Source organism: Orycteropus afer, unplaced genomic scaffold (assembly GCF_000298275.1).
Source record: "Orycteropus afer afer isolate SDZICR_OR568_19922 unplaced genomic scaffold, OryAfe1.0 scaffold00033, whole genome shotgun sequence".
In the NCBI taxonomy this organism is placed as follows: Eukaryota; Metazoa; Chordata; class Mammalia; order Tubulidentata; family Orycteropodidae; genus Orycteropus; species Orycteropus afer.
In genome coordinates, this window is record NW_006921620.1 from 7,119,079 (window position 1) to 7,138,908 (window position 19,830).

Here is a 19,830-nt window from a genome sequence, read left to right on the forward strand (position 1 = left end):
TGGGCAATCCTACTTCTGTAGTGATACTGCCTCAGAAACCCAAGGAGGGGTCGCTATGAGTCGGGGCCGACTCGACGGCACATAACAACAACAACATTCCTCAGAGTAGCATAGGATAATAGTAATTGAAAAAGTGCACCAGGAATAACTATTTCTCTTTACTGGTGAGTAATTATAAGTAAGGTGAATTGTACTCTTAAATGCTTCAGATATCATCTTAAAAAAAAAAAATCCACTGAATGAAAATAATCAGGAGAAATCTGAGTGAAGAGGTTTCTGAATAAAAGAAGGCCACTTCTACAATTAAAAACAAACAAACAAACCCAGTTGTAAATGAGTTGAAACCTACTCACAGCGACCCCATGTGCTGCAAAGCAGAGCTGCGCTCCACAGCCCCACAGGGCGTTCGAGCCTGGGATTTTTTGGACTCTATCACCAGGCCTTTCTTCAGAGGCAGCTCTGGGTGGATGTGAACAGCCCACCTTTCGGTTAGCAGCTGAGTGCTGAACCATTTCTGCCACCCAGGGACTTCTCATTTAACAAAATAGCATTATTAATTTAAACTTTAACTTAAAGTTCTGCTATATATTGGGGCCGACTCGACAGCACATAACAACAACAACAACAGCATAAATAAATACTGTCATTGAAATAGTTTTGTCTACAAGCTACTCAAAAGATGTTGAAATCTCTCGTGTAATTCCATAGAAGATTAGGTAATAAACCAAAAATTAGAAAACTGTTATGCTACCTGGGTTAACTCTAAGTTATTCATAACTGGTCATTTGTACTTTCTCACTTCTGGGAAGGTCTCCCTTTTGTGTTTGGAAGAACAGGCCTGTGTGGAAATGTGGGCTCTGGCTGCTCACCAGAACCAAGTGTGGATCAATGGACTTTTATTCCTAAAGTGCTCTGAGTGATGTGGATGAGACGCCCTGCCCAAGCTCACAGCACAGTTTACTGTTAATGCTTTAAAATGGTATAGATTTTCTGGTTCACTTAAGAAAACTGAAAACAAAACAAAACAAAAAAACACCAACCCTAAAACTAAATTATAGAGCAAGAGTTTAAGGCCTATAACCATAAGAGTATTACCTGTAGCTAGGAAATTGCAGTTGGATACAGTAACATCAGAAGAAAAAACAAGTGAGTGAAATTGGGGTGGTGGGCGGGAGGAGCGTGGAGCAGGCTTTTTATACAAGTGGCTTAGAGTAGGCACATACACAGAGGACACATTAAAACTGACTTTAATTAGGAAATAAATTTGACTTTGGCTCTGAATTTGACAATACAAACTAATCTGAAAATCCTTCTACAACAAACAGATTAAAAATGCTGTAAGAAATATAACAAAATGTTATTTTTCAATGAACATCTGAATTGGGAAGAAAGGGAAATCCCCATTTTCCAGAAACAAGAAAAGAAAAGGGAGCGGATAGCTTGTGACTGAGATTTAGGGATGTTGTTGTTGTTATGTGCCGTCAAGTCGCCCCCGACTCATAGCAACCCCTTGGGTTTCCGAGGCAGTATCACTATGGAAGTAGATTGCCCAACCTTCCTTCCGAGGAGTGGCTGGTGGGTTTGAACCACCAGCCTTCTGGTTAGCAGTCAAGTGTCTTAGGCACTACGCTACCAGATTTAGGGAAGAAGACACAATTACACTAGTAACAGGCTGGGGTTTCAGTGCCCCTACAGGTTTGGGAGGAGAGACCGACAAGAGAACAACAAATAGACAACTGATTTCTCAAAGACAGTAACAGCTCTCTTGAATATGAAAGAGTTTTGTGTCTCCCAAAAATATGTGTTGTAAATCCTAACCCCTATACCTGTGGTTAAAGAGCCCTGGCAGCACAGTGGCTAAGCATTTGGCTGCTAAACCAAAGGGCTGGCAGTTTGAACCTACCAGCCACTCGGCAGGAGAAAGTTATGGCCATCTGCTCCCATCAAGATTACAGCCTTGGAAACCCTCTGGGGCAGTTCTACTCTGTCCTGTAGGATTGCTATGAGGGAATCAACTCGACAGCAATAGGTTGTTTTCTTTTAAGACATGAAAGAGCAGATTAAGCAGACAAGGAGGCAAGCACAGACAGGGGAAGATACATGTCACATGATTCCCAAGCACCTTCCCCCAGAGTAGACAGAGAGACAGAGACAGAGACAGGGAAAGTGAGAAAGAGAGCGGGAAAGAGAGAGAGCCTTTCCCTGGAGCTGGTGCCCTGAATTCAGCTTTCTGAACTTTCACACAGTTTAAAATTCTTGATTGTAAAAGCCATCCACCATGGTATTTCCATTATAGCAGCACTAGATAACTATGATAGACGGCCCTGAGGGACTCAGTTCTTATACTTCTTCTAAGTCTATCTTCTACACTTGATACACCTGCCCAGTTTCTTGTTTTAAATGGTGTTGGGTCTCCATGAGTTAAAAGTGACTCCATGGCAAGGGTCTGGATTTTTGTTTTTGCTGTTAGCTACCATCAAGTCACCCCCTGACTCACGGTGATCCCATGGGTTACACAGTGGAACTGCTCTATAGGATTTTCTTGTCTATACTCTTTACAGAAGGCAAATCACCAGGCCTTTATTCCACAGAGCCTCTGGGTGGGTTTGAACTGCCAATCTTCAAATTAGCAATGATTCCAAACCCCTCATGCCATCCAAGCTTGTTTTAAGTACCTCCATCTAAACACAGAGGGCTCTAAAAGTTACATTCCAGACCAGACCTCCCTCCTGAGCCCAGTTTATGAGCACAGTAACTTCCCCTGTCTCTTTACAGACATCTCACATTTAGCTTGCCTCCTCCCTTCTATAATCATCATCTCAGTAAATGGCAACGCCACTTTCTGGTGGCTCAGCCCCAAAACCCTGGTGTCACCCTCTGTTCTTCTTTTTTCTCTCACATCCCACATCTTATCTGCCAGCAAATCCTATTAGCTCTATCTTCAAAACGTATCCAGAATCCAACCACTTCCCATCACATCCACTGCTCTCCCGGTCCAAGCGACAGTGTGGTCTCAATTGGATTATTGCACTAGCTTCTGAACTTTTTCTGCTGCTTCTGCCCTTGCCTCCTTGAGTTTATTCAATAGCCAAAGTGATTCTACTAAAATACGTCAGGTTACATCAGTCCTCTACCTAAAATATTCCAGTGGCTCTCATTTTACTGAAACAGAAAAATATAAGCCTAAAAATGGACCACCAGGCTTTAAAAGATCTGACTTCAACACCTCTACCCCTGACCTTTATGACCTCATATCCTGCTCAGCTCTCCTTCCTTACTTTGCTTGGACCACCCCTACTTCCTTGTTATTTCTCAAACATAGCAGGCACAGCCCCACGTCAGGCCCTTCTTTGCAGTTAGTACGTCCTCTGCCAAGAATTCTCCTTCCTTAGATGACTTTATACATCATCTTCCTCAGGTCTCTGTTCAAATGTCACTTTTCCTGGCCACTTTACGTAAAATTGCAAATCTCCCTCCTATTTCCAGTACTCCCTATTCCCCTTCCTAGATTTATGTCTCCTCAGCATTACCGTTACCACATTATACATTTCATTTGTGTTGTTTATTGTCACCCCTCACACACACCCATTAGAATGTAGGCATTGTGAAGGCAGGGCTTTTTTTTTTTTTTTTTGGTAGGTTTTATCCACCATTGTATCCCTAACACCCAGTAAGTATTCAACAAATATTTATTAAAGAAATGAACAAATGCTATCTTCATAGTTATGAAGGAAAAAAAAAACATCAACCCAGAATTCTAAATGCAACAGAATACAATCAAAGCAAGGAGAAAACCAAGACAAATTTTCAGGCAAAGAAACAAACAAACAAAAAAACCACGAAAAGAATTAATCACTTACAAGTCTTCCATGAAAGAATAAAAGACATTATTTCTGGAAGAAAGACACTAAAGCCCCAAAGGAAGAGTAGGATATGGGAAGTAAGGGTAAGCAAAGAATTGTTGTTGTTGTTGTTGTTATGTGCCGTCGAGTCAGACCCGACTCATAGCGACCATTCCTTGGGTTTCCAAGGCAGTATCACTGCGGAAGTAGATTGCCCCATCTTCCTTCTGAGGAGTGGCTGGTGGGTTTGAACCGCCAGCCTTCTGATTAGCAGTCAAAACCAGATGAATTTGTGGGATGACATCAAGAATATCATCCACGAAGAAAGCAAAAGGTCATTAAAAAGACAGGAAAAGAAGAAAAGACCACAATGGATGTTAGAAGAGACTCTGAGACTTGCTCTTGAATGGGGAGTAGCTAAAGAAATAGAAGAAAAGAAAAGATAAAGGAACTGAACAGAAGATTTCAAAGAGCAGCTTGAGAAGACAAAGTCAAATATTATAATGAAATGTGCAAAGACCTGGAGTAAGAAAACCAAAAGGGAAGAACATGATTGGAATTTCTCAAGCTAAAAGAACTGAAGAAAAAATTCAAGTCTTGAGTTGCAATACTGAAAGATCATATGGGCAAAATATTGAATGACACAGGAAACATCAAAAGAAGATGGAATGAATACACAGAATCACGGTACCAAAAAGAATTGGTCGATGTTCATCTATTTCAGGAAGTGGCATATGATCAAGAACCAATGATACTGAAGGAGGAAGCTGAAGCTGCACTAAAGGAACTGGTGAAAAACAAGGCTCTAGGAATTGACAGCCACTCCTCGGAAGGAAGGTTGGGCAATCCTACTTCTGTAGTGATACTGCCTCAGAAACCCAAGGAGGGGTCGCTATGAGTCAGGGCTGACTCCACGGCACATAACAACAACAACAACATAGGAATTGACAGAATACCCAATGAGATGTTTCAACAAATGGATGCTGTGTTTGAGGCACTTACTCATCTATGCCAAGAAATTTGGAAGACAGCTACGTAGCCAACTGACTGGAAGAGATATATATTTGTACCCATTCCAAAGGAAAGGTGATCCAACAGAATGTGGAAATTATCGAACAGTATCATTAACACCACATGCAAATAAAATCCTGAAGATAATTCAAAAACAGTTACAGCAGTATATTGACAGGGAAGTTCCAGAAATGCAAGCTGGATTCAGAAGAGAACATGGGATGAGGGATATCATTGCTGATGCGAGATGGATAGTGGCTGAGAACAAAGAATACCAGACAGATGTTTACTTGTGTTTTATTGACTATGCAAAAGCATTCAACTGTGTGGATCATAACAAATTACGGATAACATTGCAAAGAATGAGATTCCCAGAACACTTAATTGTGCTCATGAGTACAAAGACGAGGAAGCTGTCGTTTGAACAGAACAAGGGGAGACTGAATGCTTTAAAACCAGGAAGGGAGTATGTCAGGGTTGAATCCTTTCACCATATTTATTCAATCTTAATGCTGAGCAAATAATCCAAGAAGCAGACTATATAAAGAAAAACAGGGCATTAAGACTGGAGACTCATTAACAACCTGTGATATGCAGATTACACAACTTTGCTTGATTAAAGTGAAGATGACTTGAAGCACTTACCAATGAACATTAAATACTACAGTCTGCAGTATGTATTACACCTCAACATAAAGAAAACAAAACCCCTCACAGTTGCACCAATAAGTACCATCACAATAAACAGAGAAAAGACTGAAGTTGTCAAAGATTTCATATTACACAGTACTGTGTTGTCAGTGAAGGCAAATATGGGTATACGGGTGGATAGATGGGTGGACAGACTGAACTATTAGGTATGTCTATGCAGTGGGATGTGTACCCAAGACCATGCATAGGGTTGACAGACAATGGTTCTACAAGTGTATTTGTATGTTCTGTAAGAATTCCCAGGGGTATAGCAGAGATGAGAAGGAACAAGGTTGTAGTCACTTCTTGGTCACAGCCAGCTACCCAGAGGGACTGAATAGTTGAACCTGTGGGCTCGGGACCATAGTCTCAGGGGACATCAAGCTCAATTGGCATAACATACTACACAAAACATTGCTCCACCTCCTACTTTGGCAAGTAGCGACTGGGATCTTAAAAGCTTACAAGCAGCCCTTCATGCCTGTGGCTTCCAGCCAAACAAAAGACAGGCATATGAGTTCAACATTTACCTGAGGCAGATACACTTCTTGGAGAGAACAATCATGGGAGAAAGAAGGGCTATTTATGCACAGGGAGGCAGCTCAGGGGGCAGGAGTGCATGGGAGGATGGACACAGGGAAGAGGTAACTATCAGGAGTAAGAGGGAGGGGAGCTTTTGCATTGGGGTAAACTGTAGTCAATGTCATGAGACAAAGTGTATGTGAACTACTGGATGGAAAGTGAATTTGATCTGTAAACTTTCACCCAAATCACAATTAAAAAAAAAAAAAAAAAAGGGTTCATATTACTTGGTTCTACAATCAACACCCATGGAAACAGCAGTCAAGAAATCAGATGACAGAATGCACCGGGCAAATCTGCTGTAAAGGCTCTCTTTAAAGTGCTGAAGAGCAAAGATGTCTCTCTGAAGACTAACACACTGTCATCGAGTCAGATCCGACTCATAGTGACCCCTCTTTGGGTTTCCAAGGCAGTATCACTACGGAAGTAGATTGCTCAACCTTCCTTCAGAGGAGTGGCTGGTGAGTTTGAACTGCCAGTCTTCTGGTTAGCACTCAAATGCCTCAGGCACTATGCTACCAGAGCTCCTCTTTGAAGACTAAGGTGTGCCTAACCCAAGCCATGGTGTTCTCAACAGCTTCATATGCATGTGAAAGCTGGATACTGAATAAGGAAGAATGAGGAAGAGTTGATGCTTTTGAGTTGTGGGGGTGAAGAATACTCAAAGTACCATAGACTGCCAGAAGAATGAACAAATATGTCCTGGAAGAAGTACAGCCAGAACGCTCCTTGGAAGCACAAATGGAAGCTCCTTGGAAGGCCAGACTCTATCTTACCTACTTTGGTCATGTTGTTGGAAGGGACCATGGAGAAGGACATCATGTTTGGTTAAGTGGAGGGTCTGCAAAAAAGGGGAAGGCCCTCAAGGAGATGGACTGACACAGTGGCTCCAACGATGGGCTGAGATATAACCAGGATTGTGAGGCTGGCACAGGACTGGGCAGTGCTTTGTTCTGTTGCACACAGGGTCACTTTGAGCTGGAGCTGACTCAACAGCACCTACCACCACCACTGACTAATTTTACAGTACTCTGGAATAAAATAAATCAATAAAAAGAAAATTATGTGTGGAAATTTAAAAAATGTTTTGAAGTAATTAGTAGGTCAAAAAAAATTCAAAATAGAAACTTTAAAACATTTAGAAATGAATGATAAGGAAAACAAAAATGTTAAAGAGCAATTTATAGTCACAGATATTTATATTAAAAAATAAAAAAGAAGCTGACAATCAATGGCTAGAGCTACAACTTAAGAAATTAGAAAAAGAACAACCGACTCATAGCGACCCCTCCTTGGGTTTCTGAGACAGTATTTAAAAAATGTTTTGAAGTAATTAGTAGGTCAAAAAAAATTCAAAATAGAAACTTTAAAACATTTAGAAATGAATGATAAGGAAAACAAAAATGTTAAAGAGCAATATATAGTCACAGATATTTATATTAAAAAATAAAAAAGAAGCTGACAATCAATGGCTAGAGCTACAACTTAAGAAATTAGAAAAAGAACAACAGAATAAACATGCAAAAGTAGAAGGAAGGTTATAAAAATAAAAAGAGAAATGAAAGCAAAAGAAAATAAGATACTAGTAAAAACAAAAAAGCTAAACATGGAAAAGAATATTAAAATGGTCAAATCTCTGGGCTCAAGCAGGTAACATAATGAATGAAAAAAAAGGTAATAAACTAAAAATACCACAGAATTAAAAAAAAATAATAACAAGAGAATATTATAAAAATATTTATGCCCATACCTTTGCAAACTTAAATAACAAGGCCATATTCCTAGAAAAAAATCTTAGCCACATTGATTCAAGAAGAAACAGAAGGCCTAAAGAGTCCTGTTAATGATACCAAAAAGAGCACACCAGGTTCAAGTGATTTTATAGACAAGTTCCATAACCTTTAAAGAAAAATTAATCCCATTGTTATACAAATTTCTCTAGAGGATGAAAAGATGTAAAGATTCCACAACTCATCTAATGAGACTAGTGTAGCCTTGATACTAAAACCAAAGAACAATAAGAAAAAGGAAAAATACAGGGCAACTTATTACTGAATGTAAATGGAAAAAGCTTAAACAATATGTTTACAAACTAAAATCCAGCAAAATGTAAGAAATATACCATAAACAAACTCAGTTTATTACAGAAATTCAAGAATAGTTCATACCATGTAACTTTCTATATCAACAAACAAAAACAGGAAAACTGTAAAATCATCTCAGATGCAGAATGGACATTTGACAAAAATCAACAATCAAATATCATTTAAGGTTAAGTTCTTAGCATATTTTTTAAATCAGGAAAAATGTAAGGATGACTGACTACTGCATTGCTTTTATTCATTACTGTTTTAGAGACTTTACCAAAAAAATAAGAAAACAAAAGCTGTAAGAATCAGAATCACAACTGTTACTATTTGCAGTTGATACGGTTCTCTTCATGGATAACACAAAAGAATCTATCACAAATTATTAAAAATTAGTAAGAGATTAACAAGATGGTTGTAATAACATCACTATACAAAAATCAACTGCATTTCTATATTTTGCAACACAAGAAATGTCATTAAAAGATACACCATTTACAATAATAATTTAAAAATACATTGTGTCTAGAAATAAAACAAAAGATGTCCAAGACTTTTGTCAAGAAAATTAGGAAATGTTATTGAAAAGGAGACCTGAATAACAGAGACAGACTTTGTTCTTGGATAGGAAGACATAATGATAAAGATGTAACTTCTCCCCCACCAGATACACAGACTCTATTCATTTCTAATCAAAATAGCAAAAGGGATCTTTGTGAACTTGCCAAAGTTAATTCTAAAACTTGCATGGAAGAAAAAGAACATTAAGATACTCCTGAAGAATGATTATATGACTGACTGTTTTAACAGGTAACACGCGTGGGTTTTTATCTAGTACAAACTGTATGATTTTATGAACAAACACGTTACACACACACACACACACACAGGAACAGATCTCATTTGTAACATGGAGACTGCCTGTATTTAAAGAATTCCTATTACGTGCCAGGTACTGTTTCAGAAGTTGAGATTAAAGGACAAACGTCTTGTAGGGAGTAGGGCAGGGGTAGAGATACTCCTGAAGAGTAAGACTAAGAGAATTCGGCTTCGGGATAGACAAATGGACCAATTAACGAATTGAGAGCTTGGAAACAGATCTATGACCACACAGAAACTTGTTATACAACAGAAGTAGCACTGCAGATCCATGGGAGAATGACTTTTCGATGTATGGTGCCAGGCTGAGACAGATGTTTTCATATTTGGAAATTAGATCTCTTCTAAACATTTTATAGAAAAGTCAATTTCACATTTATTAAAGATAAATGTGAAAAATGGAGCTCTGGTACTTTTGGGAGCTCTGGTAGCGTAGTGCCTAAGGCAATGGACTGCTAACCAGAGGGCTGATGGTTCAAACCCACCAGCAACTCCTCGGAAGGAAGATGGGGCAATCTACTTCCGCAGTGATACTGCCTCAGAAACCCAAAGCCGGGTCGCTATGAGTCGGGTCTACTCGACGGCACATAACAACAACAAAAACAAAGATAAATGTGAAAAACAAAACATTAAAACTTTTATAAAATAACATAGGGGTATAACTTTATGATCTGGGGGGGTCCTAAACCACACTGCCATCAAGTCAATTCTGACTCATAGTGACTCTTAAGACAGAGTAGAACTGCCCCATAGGATTTTCAAGGCTGTAAATATTTATGGAAGCAGACTGCCTCATCCTTCTCCCATGGAATGGCTGGTAGGTTGAAACGACTGACCTTTTATGGTCAGCAGCCAAATGCTTTAACCACCGTGCCACCAGAGCTTCTTAAGGTGTCCTAAGGGAAAATAAAAATTTGAAGCCCTAAAGGAAAATATAAACATGAAAATTTAAAATTTTGATCATAAAAAGAGAAAGGATAAGTAGGGAGAAAATACATGTAATATATATATTATCTGACAAAAGACTAGTTTATAGAATAAAGAAATATCTCCCATAAATCAGAAATAAAATAATAAACAAATTAAAAAAGGACAAAGTAAAAAGTAGGCACTTCAAAGAAGAGAAAAGATCTTCAACCTCATTAATACTTAATACTACAATGACATAACATTTTACCCTCATTCAGATTAGAAAAAAAAAAAAATTAAACAGACAGACATTACTGAGTGCTGACAAGGATACAGAGCACTGAGGCTTTTACCCCATGTTGTTGGCAGTGTAAATCTGTAGACCACTTTTTCAGGGGAAAGAAAAGGCATTATCCTGAAAAGTTAAAGATGTACAGGCCGTATAACCCAGCTTTCTACTCTTAGACATGTACCTTGAGAATGTCTTCAACATGTATAGGACACTCCTACAAGAATATTCAGAGCAACACTGTTTCCACAGCAAAATTCTTGAAACTATAACTTGTGGCATAACCCACTGCTGTTGAGCTGCATCCGACTCATAGTGACCCCTCCTTGGGTTTCTGAGGAGGTATCACTATGGAAGTAGATTGCACAACCTTCCTTCTGAGGAGTGGCTAGAGGGTTTGAACCACCAGCCTTCTGGTTAGCAGTCAAATGCCTTAGGCACTATGCTACCAGAGCTCCTAAATTGTGGTATATTCATGAAAAAAAAAAAACCCGAATGAATTAAAGCTAATGCATGAATACAGATGAATCTCAAAAATAATAATTAAGTAAAAACAGCAACTCATAGAACATCTATGGTAAGATTTGCTTTAAGTTCAAAAACATAAATATTTATATTGCCTAAGAATACCTGCTTTGCAAGGGGATAAAAAGCAAGAGAATTATAAGCACACAATTCAGAAGAATGGTTATCATTGTCCCAGAGGGGAAGGGATATGATTTGGCGAAGCCTATAAGAGGCTTCAAAAGTAGTGAAAATCTATTTCGTAAGCTAAATGGTGGCTTTATAAGAAAACCATGCATATATTCTTCTGTTTATATAAAATATTTCATAATAGAAATAGAAACATGAAAAAAAGATGATTTATGGCTTGCTCCAATACTAGTCCAGAGCAAAATAATTGTAGAATGCTTTTGATGCTTCCCAGGTTTTACTGAAAGTCTAGAATAGACTAAAAGTTTTTTACATTAGCTTTACTCTATCTCAAGTATCTCAAGTACCCTTTATTTAATAAACCTTAAGATGGTATTATCAATGATTATGTAATTTTAACTTACCACTGTTTCTGTTATCTTTATGAGTCGGGGCCGACTCGACGGCACATAACAACAACAACAACAACAACAATATTTTTCTCTCAGAAATCTGTAAATACTATTCCATTTTATTCTATGAGTTGGAATTCCAGATAAGAAGTCTGATGCCGGTTTGGTTCTCCTCCCTTAAAATTCTGAAATTTAACTAGGTCTTGTCTAGATGTTAATTTATTCATTACTTTTTCCTACTTATGATCTTTCTTCAGTTGAGGATCATTTTCTTCTACGGTTTATTTTATATCTACTTCTATCATTCCTGGTACTTCATGATTTTTTTTTCTTTTTGCTAGGAATTCTGGAAGAATTACTTTAGCATGATTTCTGATTCATTAATAAATAGGATTTATAATACATCACCTAATGGAGGACAATGGTTAGAAGGGCCACATCAAGCAATTCACCGCAACAAGAATAGTCTGTTTTACAAAAGAAGTGATCTCAAACAAGAAAGTTCTTGAGAATTAAAAAAAAAAAAAAAACAAAGTAAAAATGTTTGAGTCAGTAATGATCAGATTAAAGATGTTATTACTTCTTTTGTAAAACAGACTATTCTTGTTGCGGTGAATTGCTTGATGTGGCCCTTCTAACCATTGTCCTCCATTAGGTGATGTATTATAAATCCTATTATCCATGCCTGTTAGGAAGGGCGTCAACTTGGATGGGTAGTAGTTGTTCCCTATAATGACTGGCAATTGACTCTGTGGTGGGATCTGCCTTGAGCTGCTGATTGTTAAAGCCATCCACTTGGGTTATTTCTGTTGGAGCAACACAGGTTGAATGTATCTTGAGTCCTGCCTTGCTGGAGGGTATAATTCAAATCACCACCCTTAGCTTCCTTGAGGGTATACCTACGAATCTCCTGGGAAGATTCGCCCTCCTCTTGCTCCGGTTTTGTGTTTTGGCTCGTCCTCATCTCAACCCTGGATTTGGGACAGCAGCCATCATCTAATCTGCTGATCGAGGTTCATCAAACCCCGAGAATTGGGAGGATCCTCCAGACCTACTCATGGACCTGGGACTCGCCAGCCTGCCAACCTCCACCGCTACTATGTGAGATGATCCCTTGGGGGTCTGTGAGTTCTGTGAGGCGTTACAGCAAAATACAGAACCCTAAGACGGGGGAGATTACTGGGAGGGGGAGGAGGAGTTAATGTCTGAAATGATGGAGTGGCATGGTAATTTGGACATTTGGGACATCTTTAACCTCTGCCTCATGGGGACCAGCCTTGTGCTGATCTTTCTAAGACAAATTGTTCAAACACTTGTCTAATTAATTTTTGTCTATCTCCTTGGATTTCAGTGAGATTATGAAATTAAAATAGTTATTTTATATATTTTATATTAACTATTTTAGCAAGGGCTTTTTGTTATGAACCTTTGAGTCTCTTCATATCGTATGACCATGTTTCATCTTCAGCTTATAATTATTAATGATAGGTCTGTTAGAACTTTCTACAATAATGAAAATGCTTTATTTTGCACTGTCCAGTATGTTAGCCAATGGCTACATGTGGCTACTGAGCACTTGAAATGTGAAAAGTGCAAATGAGGAACAAAATTTTTAATTTTATTTAAATATATTTTATAGCTACATGTGACATGGCTACTGTAGTGGATACTGGAGATCTAGATTGTTCAGTATTCTTGATATGGGCTCTGCTACAAATACATAGACTACTATCAATTTCTTCAGCAGGACACACACCTCCACACTCCCATCTGGTGACTCCATGGCAAGTACAAAAGATGGTTTTCAAGGTCAGCAGATGTAACTGCTGTAAGATGTAAAGCACACAGAGATCAGAAGGTGGATACATTCTTTCAGTAGTGCTTGGTGAGTAGGTCTCTCTCTCTCCAGTGTGGCAGATATGGCTGACCAGCAGAAAGGACAGTAGGCATATTAAGCAACCCCCATCTAGGGTTCACTTCTGCATCTCTGCTCTGCAGAAGGAAGATGAGGCAATGTAATTCCATAAAGATTTACAGCCTTAGAACCAGTGGGGGTTGCTATGAGTAGGAAATGACTCGATAGCAGTGGGTGGGTATGCCAAATTAAAACCTGAGCCTCCAAATCAGATGCAACTTCAGAGAAAAAAGAAGAATGTGTATATGAATAATTACGAAAAAACGATACTTGTTCTAAGGTTAAAAACAATAAAAAGCTTATAATTATTTTGACCTTAAGATAAATACATATATTCTAAATGCTCTATATCCACCCATCAAACCCACTGCCATTAAGTCAATTATGACTCATAGTTACCCTCTATGCTAGAGTAGAACTACCTTATAGGGTTTATAAGGCTATAAATCTTTACGGAAGCAATTTGCTACACCTTTCTCCTGTACAGTGACTGGTGGATTAAAACTGCTGACCTTTTGGTTAGCAGCTGAGTGCTTTAACCACGGCATCACCAAGGATTTTATATATGTATGTATGTATATATATATGTGTGTGTGCATATATATATATGCGCACACACATATATACACACATATATCTGTACATACATACATATATCTCTATGTAGAATATATACCTATACATATGTGTGCAGGAGCTCTGGTAGCATAGTGCCTAAGGCACAAACCCACCAGCCACTCCTCGGAAGGAAGGTTGGGCAATCTACTTCCGTAGTGATACTGCCTTGGAAACCCAAGGAGGGGTCTCTATGAGTCGGGTCTGACTCAACGGCACATAACAACACCAACAACATTCTATATATAGCTATATATATATATATATATATATATATACATATATATACATACACACACATACATATAAACACACATATTCTAAGTGCTCTATAAACCAAAATCCACCCATTGCCACTGAGTCAATTCCAACTCATAGCAACTCCCATTAGGTTTCCAAGGTTGTAAATCTTATGGAACTAGATTGCCTCATCTTCCTCCCGCAGAGCAGTTGGTAGCTTTGAACTGCCAACCATCTGGTTAGCAGCCAAATGCCTTAACCACTACACCACCAAGTGTTCTATATCACTGGTAAATTACAATATTTTTCACATTCTTCTTGTGTGAAAAATCACCATTATTTTCTCCAAATTCATCATCAATTATCAAACATACTCTAGGATAAGAGATTAAAGATTAAAACACATTTTAGTCTCTGATGCTGTGGATAAAAATTCCCAGAGCATTCTTTTCCAAGGTTTTTGAATCAGGGGGAAAAAAAAAAAATCTACAAAAGGGGCAGAGAGGCCTGTGCCAGAAAAGCAAAGACTCTGAGTCAGGCACATTTAGGTTCTGTAACATATTGGTAGGACCTTGGCCAAATTATTTTGGTCTCTGAGCCTCAATATTCTCATTGGTAAAACGAGGATACTATTATCTGTCTCACAATTACTGAAAGGACCAATTACTGGCACATTGAATAGTCTACTGTTTCCTCCTTTCATACTTTTTAAAAAGTAAAAGCTTCCTTTACTTTATATGTCACACAGACTTTTCCTGAAATAGTTCAGTGTGAATATTGCTTCCTAAATCAGAAGTGGAACCATTTTGGTCATAATCCACAAAGAAAAAACTGTCATATATTCTGCGACGGCTGAATTGTAGAAGGTAGATTCACATACTGATCTTCTTTGATGTGGATTTTCCATGAATCTATTTTAATAATATGTTAATTAGGATCCTATTTACAAGTGACCAAAACTCAGCTTAAGCAAGCTTTAAAAAGGTGTGTGTGGTGGTGCAAGGAGAGGGTGTTCCTCATCTCCAAGGAAGAGCAAAATCCCCAAGGCAGCACCAACACGGATGCAGCTGGGCCTATGAAACCACTGAAGTCAGGGATTCACCATCTGGTTTCTCATCTGTTTCTTCCTATGTATTAACTCTATTCTTCTGTGTGAACACTGTCTTTCTACACAGGGTGAAAACATGCCAGCAGCTTCCAAATTTTATATTGTACAGAGTTTGGCAGTGAAGAGACTGATTCCACTCTCTGGATTGCCAAGTCCAAAAAGTCTTTGACCAGCATGTGTTGGGCCAGCTATCCACTCCTGAACTATCAGGAGTCAGGATGTTCACTGCAGCCCTGTTACAGTTCCCAGAGAGGGGGGTGGATGGAGACAATATTATGCAAGGAACAGCTTTAGTTTCCTTCCATAATACAGAAGTGGTTCCAAGCTTTTTTCAAACCCCAAATTCAAACTAAAATGTTAAAATGAAATGAGCAATTGGGAATAGAGAAGTAAATTTAAAAGCAGATACAAATGTGATTTAGAGAGTAAAAACCTGTCATAGACAAATCAAATTATTGATAAATGCAGTACACTAAAGGAGTTCTGTGGCGCTATGGTTAAAGCGTTCCACTGCTAACCAAAAGACTGGTGGTTTGAACCCACCAGCTGCTCTGCAGGAAAAAGATGCGGTAGTCTGCTTCCCTAAAGATCTACATACATCCTTGGAAACTCTATGGGGAAGTTCTAATCTGTCACTATGAATCAGAATTAGCACAATGGCAGTGGGTTAGGTCAGGCAATATGGTGACAAAGAACTTTACACTGACATAAAATTATTGATAAATACAATACACTGAAAACGAGCCAGGAAACACACAAGCTGGACACTTTATGTTGTTGTTGCTGTTGTGTGCCGTCAAGTTGGACCCGACTCATAGTGACCCCTCCTTGGGTTTCTGAGGCAGTATCACTACGGAAGTAGGATTGCCCAACTTTCCTTCCGATGAGTGGCTGGTGGGTTTGAATTGCCAGCCTTCTGGTTAGCAGTCAAGTGCCTTAGGCACTATGCTACCAGAGCTTTATGTACATAGATGTAAATAACAACTTTCACAATTGGAATTAATTAAAAAAGCATTTTCTCTATTTAAAAGAATAAAAGAAAACATAAGAAATTAAGCAACTGTCTTTTATTTGTAGATTTATTTTTAAGAAACTCTTATATCTTGGTAGTAGAAGGAATATTTTTCATCAGCAATCAACATTCGAATGCCTAGTTAGGCAGGGGAACATAAGTGTCATGATATTATTTTCAGACATAACAAACACAATGCACAAGTTGAATCAGTCTTAGAAACAGAAATGATCACTTACCATAGTAGTGGGGTATCTTTCAGCTCTATCTTGTTCAAAAGATCGTATTTTATGGGCACTCATTTCATCAGTGTCAGCAAGGATGTAATGTCTTGGAGAGTAAGCATTAGACAAGCTCCCAAGCAGTCTCAGGATTTCTGTGGTATGCCCACCTGAAAAAATGTTGTAAGGTCTAAGATTAAGAAACTGACTGTGGACATAAGTCTCCATTTGACCATGTCATAGCAATATTATGTTTTCTTGAAAAACACACACACACATTGAAACTGTGTTATTTCTCAAGAAGCAGAAGGAACATTTATAAACATTAATCTGTGCCCTTGTATAAATAGTTCCTTCATACGGAGGGGGCAGAAGATTATAAAAACCAAACCCACTGCCATTGAGTCAGATCCGACTCAAAGCAACCCCTCCTTGGGTTTCCGAGGCAGTATCACTACAGGAGTAGATTGTTCAACCTATGAGACACACACACTCCATGATAAACTGGGATCCAAAACAGCAAGAAAAATTAAAATGTGGGGACAAGCAAATGGTTATGAAAAACTAATGCCAGCAGAGTAGAGAAGATCCCTGGTAATGGTTGAGGGATGACTTGAGAGGTGAAAATTATGGACAGACAAGACTAGGGAGACTACTGGGCAGGGGTGGGGAATTTTAGGGGATGAGACCTGATATATATGAGTTCAAGGGATGGTGGGAATACTAGGAAGAAGGGTGAGGGTGAAGTCAGGTCAGGAAAGGAGGAAATAAAAATGGGAAGTCAGTCATTGAAGGTTTCTGTGTGAAGAAGGTAAGGAAGACTGAGCAGTGACCAGCAGGGCTTCCCAAGGAAGCATTTTGTTCCCCTCTACGTCCCCAGTGCCAAGCACAGTTCTTGGCGCAACGCAGGTCTACAAGAAAGACTGGCCAGCTTTGCCAAACAATTTTATGTTTAATTTTTGAAATCATACAGTCTCCAAAACTGTACTTATAAAAAATGTTGACATGCCAAATGTTATGGTATATATATTTACCACAATTAAAAAACAAACCACAAAAAGCATAAATTTAAAAATCATCTGTGCTCATGGAAGTTTCCTTCCTGGCAAAAAGCTAAAGAACATCTGCCTACAAGATTAACTGTAAATGTCAGATTAAATTCACTTAATCCAAACAAAGCATTTCAAAATCTTATCAATGAGCCCCATCATGCCATACCATACTCAGTTTCATTTCACAATCTCTTTGCTTTGGCCAGGTTATGCCCTTACCATTTCTGCACTTGTTATTTCATCCATGCCTCTGGTCATGCTGTTCCCCCACCTATAAAGCACCCTCCACCCCCATCTCCCTTACTGCTGTAAGAAAAAGTTCCAACAGTGATACAGTGAACATATAGAAGGATAACCGAACAAATTAAGTGATATTCAAATTAACAGATTTTTCTTTTACAGTAAAAAGGAAAGGGGCCCTCTCTAGATTCTAGAAGGAATTCAGTAAAGAAATAAAAGTGGGATACATTCAACGTAATTTTCAAATTAGAACCATACTTTAACTTGAAAAATTGTTTCCCAACTTCTTGCCTAAGGCAAGTAATTTACACATCTGATTTATAGTCATTTTAATATCTTTACTTATACCCTTGAAAAATAGGGTGGTTTGCAAAGCAGGTACTTGCTTTCATGGATGGAACAATAAAGATGAAACCTAACAATCACACATTCCACTGCAATTAAAACTGCACTGTACCTAACATTGGTCTCTCTTCACCTGGAGCAACAGAGGAGAGTCAAGAATAGGAAGAGGAAATGAAGTGTGTAGCTAATTGCCTCCATGAACAACCACTTCCTTTGCCACGAGAACAGAGAACGGTGCCGGCTACCATTACTGAACATTTTGATCAAAGGTTCTATATAAGAATCCTAATCAAAAGGGGGAAAATACAGACCAGAACTTCAAATTCTCATGGAATCCAGACTTTCTAGAGTCATGGAGACTAGATGAACCCCTGAAACTACTGCCCTGAGATAATCTTTAAACCTTAAACCAAAAATACCCACTGAAGCCTTCTTAAAACTAAACAGTAGTTTAGCTTAACTAATAAAGAATAGCTGCCTTGAATATTGTGCTTTTTTAAGATCTATCTGTAAGGGATCAAACTGACAACAGCAACTTGAAAGATCAGATTGGAAATACAGGGAGCAGTGAGTTTGTGTTAATGAGAGAAGCACAAGTCAGTAAAGAATGGTGAGAATAGTTACACAACTGGAAGAATGTAACCAATGTCACTGAATTAATTGTACATGTAGAAATTGTTAAATTGGTGTATGTTCTGCTGTATATATTTCCAACAACAAAAATAAACATATTTTTTAAAAAACTTCATTGTACTTGTTTTAACAATCTTTTTTTTTCTTTAATGAAACCCTCAGTGAATACATTCATTAAAAATTTAACCTTGTAACTAAATAATGTTATTAAAATAAAGGGCTTTGTCTTCCACTTAAGGTTTTTAGTAAGATACCTTCTTTGGGAATGAAAATCTCTCCACTCTACCTTAACACGTACACGTATCTAGAATCCAACCATTTCTCACCATCTCCTTTGGTTCTACCTGCTACAAACTACCATCATCTCTCACATGGATCATGACCACAGCCTCCTGACCTGCTTCACCCCTCTTCCCCTTCAGTTTGTTCTCAACACAATGTTGAATGTGATTTTATCACAAGAAATGATCAAATTATTTACCTCTGCTCAAAACCCTCAGGTGGCTTCCCATCTCACTTCTTGTTGTTATGTGCCGTCAAGTCGGACCTGACTCATAGCGACCCCTCCTTGGGTTTCCAAGGCAGTATAGTGGACTACGGAAGCAGATTGCCCAACCTTCCTTCCGAGGAATGGCTGGTGGGTTTGAACTACCAACCTTCTGGTTAGCAGTCAAGTGGCTTAGGCACTAGGCTACCAGAGCTCCTTGTAATCTGACTCTCCACTCTGTTACCACTTTGACCTCATCTCCCTCTTCCCCACTTACTCAGGCTGCTTTGGCCTCCTTACTGTTCTTCCAACAAAGCAGGCACATTCTTACTGTACCAGCTCTGCACTCTAGTTTTCCTTGACAACTCTGCTAAAAATGCACTTCCTCTTCCCTACTTTATTGTCTTCATATTATTTATCACTATATAATTTATTGTGTAGTCTAGTTTTTTGTCTCCCTCCCACCTCTGCCACAGTAGAAAGCAGGATGGGAATTTTTGTTTGTTACTCCCAAACCAAACACACTGCCATCAAGTCAGATCTGACTCATAGTGACCCCTCCTTGGGTTTCCAAAGCAGTATCTACTACGGAAGTAGCTTGCCCAACCTTCCTTCCGAGGAGTGGAT

At 38.6% G+C, this 19,830-nt stretch overlaps 1 protein-coding gene across 1 annotated transcript in view; it reads right to left on the reverse strand.

Annotated features, from left to right (window-relative positions):
* Positions 1-19,830, reverse strand: part of ALG14 (ALG14 UDP-N-acetylglucosaminyltransferase subunit) — a 149,169-nt gene that overhangs the window by 127,132 nt on the left and 2,207 nt on the right. The window contains exon 2 of the mRNA XM_042780310.1: positions 16,465-16,616. Coding sequence (XP_042636244.1) covers positions 16,465-16,616 — 152 coding nt within the window. The remainder of the gene's footprint in view (positions 1-16,464; positions 16,617-19,830) is intronic.